The 12,495-nt window shown below is 37.9% G+C and overlaps 1 protein-coding gene across 1 annotated transcript in view; it reads left to right on the forward strand.

Annotated features, from left to right (window-relative positions):
* Window positions 1-12,495, forward strand: part of LOC100538821 (FRAS1-related extracellular matrix protein 2-like) — a 61,602-nt gene that overhangs the window by 12,599 nt on the left and 36,508 nt on the right. The window contains exons 4-5 of the mRNA XM_031552054.1: window positions 378-503; window positions 1,467-1,718. Coding sequence (XP_031407914.1) covers window positions 378-503; window positions 1,467-1,718 — 378 coding nt within the window. The remainder of the gene's footprint in view (window positions 1-377; window positions 504-1,466; window positions 1,719-12,495) is intronic.

The following is a 12,495-nucleotide window of genomic DNA, read 5'->3' on the forward strand; positions in this document are numbered from 1 at the left end:
ACTACTGTGATTAATGGTTAATAATGAAATATCATGGAAATAATACAAAGATAGACCTTGTGGACAAAATTCTCCAAACTCAGTTTTGTACTTTTAAACCCAATTAAGTAAATTAATCTCATTAGAGACTACTTGGTAAAAACTTGTGATTTTAGATGTGATTTAATTTTCCATTTCTGATATTTAAAAAGGCTAACGAATTCTTTTACCCTCTATGGTTTTGAGGTTTTATGGGTTTTTCTTCAGATCTAGGCCCATCACTAATAAATTCAAGATATTTTGTGGACTTTCGAATATGCCAAAACGCTTCTAGCTATTTCATAGATTACTTTCTGAGACCATAAATCTACATAAATAAATATTTCTATCCTTTGCAGAATCAACTGTCTTTTTTCCTCAGTCTACCTATACTATTGAAGAAGATGTTGGTGAGTTGTTTATTCCAGTCAGAAGAAGTGGAGATGTGAGCCAGGAACTGATGGTTATCTGTTACACACAACAAGGTAACAGAATCTACAATATAAAACAATCACACAATCACAGAATGGCCCAGGTTGGAGGGGACCTCAAGGATCATCAAGCTCCAACCCCCTGCCACAGACAGGGCCACCAACTTCCACGTTTAATATTAGACCAAAAACAAACAAACAAAGAGGCAAAAAGTCTGAAAATGGAAAAGAGGCAGAAATTGAAAAAAATTGGTCCATCTATTGAATAATGAAATTGTTAGTGAGTTTTTCATCTTCAGATTCTACCGGAAATGTATTCTATTCATCTTGACAATTTGTCTTAATGAATGTAGCTGAAAAGTAATTATCTTCCAATCTTCTGCCTTTTGTTAGGAGTGCAAGAGGATCTATGTTTTTACCTTTTCACAAGACTGTTAAGTGAGGTCCCTAATATTTGAAAGTGGTGAGAACTGAAAGCACTGCAGTGGTCCATAATAGCCCTTACTTGCTTGTATACTGAAAAAAAGAGTATAAAATAATATTGTTGAGCTGATGACCTTCTCTTTTCTTTGCCTACCAACCTCTTATTAATTAAACCAACACAGAGTATAGGACTTCATTTGTTTACATCAAATTGGAACTGGTTATAATTAATTTCTGGTACACTGACATCATCTTTATAACATACTTAGTACACTGAATATATTAAAGGAGTAAAGGAGTTAATTTCTAGCTCTTACACATTCTCCATTTTAAGTCTTCATCTTATGATAGACCATAGTATTCCTTCTGCCTGAAAAGCTGAAAATGAATGTGAGGGTTCATATGCCTTCAGTGCATCACATGATAGAAGTAATTTGTCCAGGGACCTCAGAAATATAGCCTGCTTAGAGATTTCTGCCTATCTGATCATCTAAAACAGAAATTAAAATATAATGAAAATAAAGTTCAGCCACTGTGAGAGGATCACAATAGCCGGTGTATGTGTACTGACTGTTTTCCTTTTTTTTGCCACAGGAACAGCAACTGGCACTGCCCCAACCTCTGTGCTTTCTTACTCTGACTACATATCCAGGCCTGAGGATCACAACAGCGTTCTCCGTTTTGACAAAGAAGAGCGAGAAAAAACATGTCGAGTAGTGATCATAGATGATTCCTTGTATGAAGAGGCTGAGACGTTCGATGTTTTGCTGAGCATGCCAATGGGTGGAAGAATTGGTACAGAATATGCAAGCACTCAAGTTACCATTGTACCTGACAAGGATGATGGTAAGACATAATGTGATAAAGTCAAATTCCCAGTGCAGGACAGAAACTACAAGTAGTTTCCCAGTCAAATCAGCATGCAGATGTTGGATTTTTGCACTTTTTCTGTAGTAAAAAATATGCTTAAATCAAAAGATTTGAAAATAGTGTTAGAGACTTAGGGTGGCTTTTTTTAAAGTATTTTGTATTGGTATTTTATGGTTTGAGAAAATCACATGTGCAAACTGAGAACAAGATGTCCTTTTCTCTTTGTCATACTAATAGGTGTGACCCAAAATAAGACACTGCTTGAGCATCTTTATATGTGTGACTCTGAGGCTGCATGCACAAACCCATCAGGCTCATCAGTGATTATGCTCTAAAGGGCCAGATTAGTAGTGAACTCGAAGCCACGTAGCAGTTGCAATATTCCTTCTGTTATGACCCTGAATTTATATTCTGCCTAGAAGTATCCATGTATGCTTTGTATGTCTTTTTAAAAAAGTAAATAATCATAAAACAGTTGCGTTGCTTTTGAAATCCCCCTGGGAAGGATGTGCAAACAGAACAATGTCCTTTGTTGTTTGAGTGGTCAATAGTCTTAATGTGTTTCTTTGAAAGAGAATTTCTTGTGAATTAGAGGTCTGTGACTGAGGAAGAACAGAAACATCACTCTACTGATTGATCAACTGCTTTGGAAAGCCTGTGTAAATATTGTTACAGTGTTAAGTCTCTCCTTGCATGTCCCCGGCCTTGGTGTGGCAGCCCTCTATGAGTGGCAAAAAAGCTCCCTGCATCAACTGCCCTCATTTATGTATGCAGTTTGGACAGTACAATCTCAACTGTGAATTCTGTGAAAGGAATACCAAGGAGCTGTTTTAGCCACGTATCACCAAATGTGAAGATGTCATATTTCCTGAAATCTGATGTGAGGGATTACCAGGAATATATCGTACTCTCTGAAAGCATGATGCCAAATCATGGAATCATCATAGAATCATGGAATTGCTCAGATTGGAAAAGACCTTAAAGATAAAGTCCAACCATGACCTAATCATACTATGCAACTCTAACAACCCTCTGCTAAATCATGTCCCTGAGCACCACATCCAAACAGTTTTTAAATACATCCAGGGATGATGACTCAACTACCTCCCTTGGCAGTGTATTCCAGTGCTTAACAACCCCTCTAGAAGTGTTTCCTGATATCCCACCTAAACTTACCTTGGCACAACTTGAGGCCATTTCCCCTCGTCCTGTCACCAGTGAGAAGAGACCAGCCCTGCTCTCGCTGTAAGCACCTTTCAGATATTGGAAGAGAGCAAGAAGGTCTCCCCTCAGCCTCCTTTTCCCCAGACTAAACAGCCCCAGTTCCTTCAGTCTCTCCTCATAGGGCATATTCTCCAAGCCCTTCACAAGCCTTGTTGCCCTTCTTTGGATCTGGTCCAGCACCTCCACATCCTTTCTATACTGAGTTGCCCAAAGCTGAACACAGTATTCGAGTTGAGGCCTCACCAATGCCGAGTCCAGGGGCAGAGTGACTTCTCTAGTCCTGCTCACCACACTGGCTTGATACAAGCCAGGATGCCATTGGCCTTCTTGGCCACCTGAGCACACTGCTGGCTCATGTTCAGCTGACTGTCCATCAGTACACCGAAGTCCCTTTCCATCAGGCAGCTTTCCAGCCACTCCTCCCTAAACCCGTAGGGTTGTCTGGGATTGTTGTGACCAAAATGCAGAACCTGCCACTTGGCCCTGTTGAAACTCATACAGTTAACCTTGGCCCATCGATCCAGTGTATCCAGGTCCTTCTGTAGTGCCCTTCTCCCCTGGCAGATCGACACTCCCTCCCAGCTTGGTGTCATCTGCAAACTTACTGAGGGTGCACTCAATCTCCTCATCAAGATCATCAATGAAGATGTTAAATAGAAGCAGCCCCAGTACCAAGCCCTGGGGAACACTGCTTGTGACTGGCTGCCGACTGGATTTAACCCCATTGACCACAACTCTTTGGGCCCGGCCATCCAGCCAGTGTTTCACTCAGCGGAGCATACACCCATTTAAATCATGGGCAGCCAGCTTCTCCACGAGAATGAGACTGTTAATATCAGTGGTTTCTCCCCAGTTAAGGATATAAAGGGTAGCTCTTAAAAGGCAGGATGTTAATACAATTCTAATTGCATCATAAATACTCAGCCTATCTGAACCTTCTCATGTGTAATCCTGTAACAAAAGAGACTTTGTTTTCTCTGTGGTCCATGTAAGTAATTAAATAACATGAATGAACACAAGCTTGAATTAATACTCCATGTAAAGTAACAGATCACATATCAAATACAAGCTGAAATGGAAATTTCATTTTTATTGTACTTTGCTGTTGTAACAAATAGTTTCCTTCTGTAGGTTTTTATATGGCAATTTGATTTTTTTGTTGTTAATAATTTTAGTGATTTTATTAGGATCACAATTTGTAGATAGCAGAGCCTAAAATAATGGAAGCATAGCTAATATCTCTAATAGTCTGTTAATAAGCTACTTATCCAGGCTTGAAGATGTTCTGACCACTAAAAATATGTACAGACAATTTGAAGTGGGGAAGATGTTTCTACAAGAGACTAAGAAAAACAGAAATGAGTTGAAATGAGAGTAAGCCCATAGGATCTAACTAAAGTAGCTGACTTCTAATACTATCATGACAATAAAAAATAAAAGAGGTGTGCTCAACTTTGTACTGAACAAAAGTATATTTGAGAAATTCCTGGCAACTGAATACCTGAATTAGTGATTACCCAATCGTGCTGTTCTGCCAAAGCAAAATCTGGAAAAAAAAATCATAATATATAGAACATCTGCAAGTATAATTATATATTAAGAAAGGTGGCATTGCTGCTGTTGAGACATTTTTTTTGTTGGAAGAGGCTTTTCCTCATAGGCTCTTAAGCTGGAGACAAAGAAAAGTGATGTTAAAAGATTAAGTTAATGGAATACGCAACATAGTCAGTTGTCCATGGAAATCTTGTGTTGCTACAATTTAAAGAACTAAAAAAATAAAAATCAGATCTGTTGGAGTCAGAGATTATAGTAACCATGAAACACTAAGGAAAAAAAAAAAACATTGAGGGGAAAGACCTCTGTAAATCATCCAGTTCTGGGTAGACAGAAACAACATTTGATGTTAGCCATCTGTACAGTTAGTTAGACATCTCCTTCAAGCAAGTTATGACAGGATTCTTCTATTAGTGAAAAGAGAGCTATGATCCCAGGAACTATCCTGTCCTAGGAGAAGTATATCAGCTTTTAAGATCAATCACCTTGGGTACCTGATACACTTGAATACCTGGATTTCTGACAGTAGCTATGTACCCTACCCTTCGAAATTTAATTTCCTATTCATCCCAATGTCATAAAGTCTGTTGGGCATTTTGTCTTTGTCTTAAAACATCTCCTACTGTGAAATGCCATGAATAACAAAGACGTACATAGCTATTCCTGATTTGTAAGATAATTACAACTTTTTTTAAATATTGAATTACTAAAATTAAATCTCTTGAACACAAACATAGAAATCAAGAAATGTCACAGAAAATGTAGTGTAATTTACTTTCCAGTAAAATACTCACCACTAAGCTAAATTAGTTAGAAAACAAAAAACAAACATTTCCAGATATTTTTTTAAATCTGAGTGGAAAATAGTGTCAGTAAGGCAGCTTTCTGTTTATGGTATATAATAATATATTCAGATTGTTTAGTGGATTCTGTAGGGAATTCTTGAAGAATTTGTAAGGGGATCCATTACAGAATCACAGAATTGTAGAGATCTCCTGGACAGAGTAAAGCATAAGGCCACAAAGATTCCTTGATCCCTGCAGCAAGACTTGTAGCCAAAAACTCTTTCCTGTTCAAATGTTTCGATTGCTGACTCACTAACTTGGACTCTCTCTTACTTTTTTTCTGTACTGTATGAAAATTTTAAGCTTTCAGTTTGTAATCACATTTTGAGACCAGAAGGGAAGAGATGTGATAAATGCACAGCTCAAAATTTGCAGCTATCAGTAGAATAGTTAGTTATCTTGTTTGCTTCAGGTTTTGGTCAGAGGCTGTCTTCCCAAGCGATTCTAATTCTATGCTACTGCACTTAGCACACAGACATATTACCTTAGTGGAATTGTTGAAGCCTCATGCTGTTCACAGCAGGAAGTACATTAAATACATTTTTTCCACTTCATTCACGTTTGATGGGCAAGCGGCCCTTCATATGTCCTCTTCTTGACATTTCTACATCAAGGCTAGGTAGGAAAAGGATTCAGTTTTATGCCAGAGGCTTGCCTACTATTTTCTTTACACCTACTCAGCAGAATTATCATTGTATCAGGAATTTGATAGAAGATGGCACTATGAGGAAGCATTTCTTTTGCTGAGTAAATGGGTGATGGTATGACCTGGTTAGAAGCAGAAAGCCAGTGTAAGTGGTCAAACAGGACACATGAATTATACGTCTTCTGGAAATTTCTTTCTTGCCATTTCTCCCCCTACAGGTAAATGAACCTTCAAAGTTGATATTCACTAGCATTTGTCCAACTTGCCAAACAGTCCACGTTGGTATTTGCTATCAGTAGTGTGAAAAAAGACAGAAACTCAGCACTGCAGTCCTACATTATAAATCTCTGCTTTGCATGAAGTCTCCAGTAGGCAAGCAGAATAAGCTAATTTTCAATGTTAGCACTGAGCTGAATTTCCAGCTGATGATAATTAAATATTCTATTACTAACACAGTTTGCTAGAGGGACATCCATATCTAAATAGGCTATCTGCTATCTTCTTACTTCCACTGGCCTCAGAGGCAGGCATTCAAACCTAAATTTTTTTTTGGAGTGCCATAACCTTAACAAGTGCCGGGTCCTGTGCTTTGGCCACAATAACCCCATACAGTGCTATAGCCTTGGAGCTGAGTGGCTGGATAGCTGTGAAGAAGAAAGGAACCTGTGGCTATTGGTTGATGTTTGGCTGAACATGAGCTGTGCCCAGGTGGCCAAGAGGGCCAATGGCATCCTGGCCTGCATTAGAAATAGTGTGGCCAGCAGAAGCAGGAAGGTAATCATCCCTCTGTACTCAGCACTGGTGAGGCTGCACCTCGAGTATTGTGTTCAGTTTTGGGCCCTTCACTGAAAAAAAAACATTGAGGCCATGGAGCATGTCCAGAGAAGGGCAATGAAACTGGTGAGGGGTCTGGAGCACAGGCTTATATAGAGCCGCTGAGGGAGCTGGGATTGTTTAGTCTGGAGAAGAGGAGGCTCAGGGGAGACCTCATTGCACTCTATGACTTCCTGAAGGGAGGTTGTGATGAGGAAGGGTTTGGCCTCTTCTCCCAGGTAACAAACAGGACCTGAGGAAATGGCCACAAGTTGTACCAGAGGAGGTTTAGGTTAGACATAAGGAAGAACTTCTCTCAGAGAGTGGTCAGGCACTGGAATGGCTGCCCAGGGAGGTGGTGGAGTCGCCATCCCTGTCAGTGTTCAAGAGGCATCTGGATGAGGAGCTATGAAGTATGGTTTAGTGCTTGTGGTAGCAGTGGTGATGGGAGGGCAGTTGGACTACATGATCTTGCAGGTCCTTTCCAATCTTGTGATTCTATGTTTCTATGATTCTAATCTTAAATTGCAGGAGTTCTTGGTATAACTTTATAGTTAATATATGCCTATCAATTTGTCCAATTTTAATTACAGTCTAAAAACAATTGGCAGACCATGCTTAGTATTGTTTTATGGACTAGAGTCATGATTTGATCAAGTATCCTTTACCTTCCTATGCAGATGGGTAGAATTACGAATGAGTTATTCTTTTGTTCTGTACAGCTATTTTTTATACTTTCTCTCTTTTCTATTTTTACAGCACCCATAGGTTTGATGCTTCTGGCACTTCTATGCAGCTTTTAATTTATTTTGTCCTCTCATTAAATAAAATCTGTGTGAAGCCTCCTCCTCCCTTTGTCTGTGGCAAATGGCCAAACTGGCAGCTAACCAGGAGGAATAGTGGAAGTCAGCCAATTTATGACACATTATACTCCCTGTTTTCTTTACATAGAGTTTCTTATTATCAGTTCAACAGGCTAAAAAATGTTGAATTTATAATGACAGCCTTAAAAATTTTGGGAAGTCTTTGTTTGTTGTCTGTCACAGAAATAAATAAATCTCATATCTCGCAGCAGGACATCTTAAAGAGGGAACTAGCCACATTTATGATACTTTTTAAGCATCATCTGTTGCTGGCGGATTATTACATGTGTGTGTATGCATTCATGCATTTATTATACATATACAAACTACAGATACTGAATTACTTTAATCTTCACTTGTCTCCTTAACAAGCTGGTATATTATCTAACTTCAGGATCTAGGCTCCTTTGAGAGGTAGGGATAATACCATTGGATCTCCAGGCAGTACTTCATCGCATATATTTCATGTGACTCCTTTAGGACAGAGGACTCAGCTGCTGGAGCAGCGTATCTTTAAGCCTTTGCCACTGCAGGTTCTTTAACAATTAGCTTAAATATGTATTATTACAATTTATGTGAATAATGGTATTTCTTTCCAAGATAAATCATAACATTATTTAGGTGGATTATATTAGAAGATATTATAAAGTATTCACAGAATAAGTTAATGCAATTTTGTGTTTAGGTTTCTTGATCCAAGTGTAGGTGTGTGAACATGCTTTTCAAAATATTCTTATCATAAAACTTCTGTTTTTACAAATATACTTATTAAACTCAGACCCTTTCTACACATAATTTTTTCTACAAGATCCAAAAGTGAGCTAAATTAAAATATGAAAAGCATATTTAGAAATGGCCACATATTATAGCTCTATGTAACTTAAGTCCAAAGATGCTGCTCAGCTTCTCCTTCCATTTCTGATTGTAGGAATCCTCATTTGATATCTCATGTACAATTCACAGTGTGAGCTCCATCATGCTTGGCCAACTTATGAGATACCTTGTATTTGGTATATTTAAATACTGTTGCCAAGCTTCCCCATTTATCTGTCTGTCTCTTGCAAGATAGTCTTCAGAATTTGTTAGTAATATCATTTCCTATGCCTCTTTAAAAAAAAAAAAAATAACTGATTCATTTTAAAAATGGAACACGTAGAAGAATCTGAATTGCTTTCATGCTCTGTGAGAGGTCTAGACAGAAGAAGAACTTGTAAAAGTCAGATGGTTGCTGCAGTGAATGCCATCACATTTGGGATATCAGTGTTTGTAGATGATATCCTGATAGCACATGCAATGATTATAACAATACTGCTTCTCCTATTACAGATTTTCACATATAGCTGAATTTGATATTTTGGAGAGGTAACAATGTTTCTCAGCAAAGCAGCAAAGGTAAATGAATTGCTTCCAAGAAAAGGTCACTTAAAATAGCCAACCTCAGACATTTGTTTTTATCTTGAAATGCCAGTTATGGCTGAGAGACTACTTCAGAATCTTGAAAAAGCTGAGCTACGATATAGCCTACTGCTTTCAGATCTCCTTACTGACCCTGATACAGACATGCTTTGTAACCTAAATCAATTATTACCAAACCATTATGAATTGCACCTGACATTGAGGAAAATCCGAATCATCTCAGTTCTTCAGGCTACAAAGTATGTTGGATGTCCTTGCAGCAGACATGGGACTCCCAAGTAAAAACTGAGTGACCGTAGATCAGGTATTTCTACAACCACTTTGCTTCTGTTAAATTTCTTCTATAATCTCATGGAACTCTTGTTCTTAACTAATCTATATGCAGCTCATCTAATTCACCCTGTGAAGGGTGGAGACACCTGTGTTAAATATAGACTAGCCCCAACTCCACCATTTCATGCTAACCATGAAACTGGATTGCAAGTAAGCATTGTGTCGCAGTATATGTGTAATCTGGGCTGAACCAACTCAAGTCCAGGGCAAATGTGGCCATGCTTGTCTGTTGTTAGGTCTAAGCTAATTATCTGTCAACAAACAGGGCTCATTCCTTTGAAGTCAGTCCTGCATGTCTAATGTAGCATTTCATTGATTTTCTGATATATGTTCAGTGATATACATTTCTGATATATTCATTATGTTCTGATATATGTTTTGATATATGTTCTATACACATTTCAGGTAAATGTTGAATTTCTAACACATGAGAAGCATGTTTGTTTTCCTGTTACTGCTTTCTGCTGTAGTTGATATACACTCCTGACTGTATAAATACGAAGGCGAGACAAAGATTTTACTCCTTTGCCAAGAAAGCAGGGAGTAAAGCACCTAGCCTTTCTTTCTGATTATTGTAACTTCATGCCACTGAAATCTGTGGGTCTGAACAAAAACCTCTTTTAAAAAGTCTTCTTATTTCTGAAAGAGAAACCATTAAATTTGCAGTAGTCTCTCCCGAGTGATTACTGGATTAAAGGTCTGCTGTAAGCGAGCCCACAGTCATTGAGCAGAGTGTTTTCCAGCCATGACCTGAGCAATACAATGCTCCCCTGTTAGTAGCTTGGCTTTGCTATTCCCCTGGGAGCTACTAACACAGTTAACAGGAAATGAGCTTTCAAAACACTTGTAACGATCTGTTTCCTAGGATGAGTAACCAGACAGAATGTGTCATTCATTGAAGATACATGCCTCTAAAAGTGTGAAAAACACGCTCAGGACTACAAGGCTAGCTAATTTTACATTTAGGCATTTTTATTTTTGGCTGTGACTGCGTGAACAAATAGTGCATGAGGACTCTTTTTCAGCAAAAACAAACGTTAGGTTAACATTAAAATAAACAAAACCGTTTTCATCTTAGAAAATTTGAAGTAGATCATCTAAGCTCCATAAATGGTCAATGAATAGAAGGGAATACTTCCAGATCTCAGATTTAATCACTGTGGTGGGTGATCCATTCTACTTCTCCTTGTTACGCTGGCAAACCTTCCGGAATTGCCTGTCTTTGTCCTTGAAAACTGAGAGCAAGCAGGCTGTGAATGAGTACCTCTCACTTAAGTGCTTAAAATTAGGTGGAGTTGGGGCTAGATCAATTCCGGAACTACCAGGACATCAGTATACAATCAAGAGGATTATAAGAATAAGATTAAGCTTGGAAAATCATGCTAATCTTTAAAAATACTTGCTTAAGAAAATGCATATATTAGATATAATGATTTTTTAATCTTTTTTTTTTTCTGTTAGTAATGACATTCATAACTATTTGATCTTAGTAGCTGTTCTGTATTTTTAAACCTCTAGAAGTTGAATGAGTATTTGTCCATCTTGAGAATTTTAGAAGATCCATGTAGGTCTGAAATAGCCCCGTAAGTAGAAAACTATAATCAAAATTAATAATAATTATACAAGAGTTGCTCCCTTGTATAGGGAGTAAATTGATACCTCCCATTTTATTACACTGGCCCACAGCATCAGAGGTGGATGTTGGTGGTATGGCAGTAGAGGTTGAACTTTCCCACCAGTATTCCATTACATTTTATTCTGTGTGACAAAGAGAAGAGGGACAGTCTGACAAAATGATGTCTGATATGGACATGAAGCAAAAGTGTGTCATTGAATTCCTGTGTGAAAAAAAAAATGGCACCCACTGACATTCACTGATGCTTGCTGAAGATTTATGGAGACCAAACAGTGGATGTGAACACAGCAAGGTAGAGGGTGGTGGGTTTCAGCAGTGAAACAGAAATGTGAGAGACAAGCCACGTTCTGAATGGCCATTCATGGCTGTCACACCACAAAATTAAGAGCATCTCAATCAGCTCATCTGTGTGAATAGGCTAATGAAGGAAATAGTAAGGAAGGAAGAGAAGGAATAATGTTGGAAAATAGTGTTTTGTAGCAGAGAATTTTCTCTATCAAATAGTTATTGTGCTTCTTGTATCTGTTGTAGTTTCCATGGAAATAAATAGGAGGCATTACTTTCAGAGCAACCTACATAGAAGAATTTCCAAAGAGCATATTGTATTCAACTGAGTATTTCAGATGAAAGCTTCTCAGTCCCAAATATAAATGCAAGCACTGACAACCCAATCTCTGTAGGCAAATAACTTAATATTGATGTATGTGTCTGTCTTTGTATACATACAGTTAAATACACATAGTGGTGAATAAAAGTTTTGAAGTGGACCTGAAAGATTTTTCTGCCAAAGCCAGACATTTGCTCAATTTGTCTTTCATCCTGTAAAGGTTGATGACCTTGATAATGTTGAAGCTAGTCTGTGAGTCTGCACTGTCATTCAGTAAATACATTCAGTTCCATCAATTTGTTGCAACCCATGAGTCTAGTTTTCCCAGAAGAGAGGCAGCTGCATTTGTTTTCACTGGTGGAATATTAAGGGGTTTGTTTGCTTGTTTTTTAATCATTTTGTTAGTTGTGAAATACAGAAAACAATCTTGAAACCAGAAGATTCTTTTCTCCAAAACTTCTAATTTAACTATTGTGCACAATTCCAGAAGACTTAGGAACTGCTGCCTTCTCAGATGAAGGTTTAGCTTATGAATAACTGAGTAACTGCTTTGTATTATTTATTGTTAATTTCAGTTAAAATATTATCCTTCATTGTTTGGTTTTCTATTAAAAAAATAAGCAATCTTTAACAGAGGAAATCATTGCTATATGCTATACAGTCAGTCAGATTGTCCTCAAGTATTGTGTAAGAACTTTGATTTTTTTTTTCTCTGATTAACCTACAGGCCTCTCCAAAAATTCCTGAGAAAAATATGTTCACAATATTTTGTTTTATTGAGCTTAGCTGAAGTCAGAAGCAGGTTTCTAAATTAGA

The sequence above is a fragment of the Meleagris gallopavo genome, chromosome 1 (genome assembly GCF_000146605.3).
Source record: "Meleagris gallopavo isolate NT-WF06-2002-E0010 breed Aviagen turkey brand Nicholas breeding stock chromosome 1, Turkey_5.1, whole genome shotgun sequence".
NCBI lineage: Eukaryota > Metazoa > Chordata > Aves > Galliformes > Phasianidae > Meleagris > Meleagris gallopavo.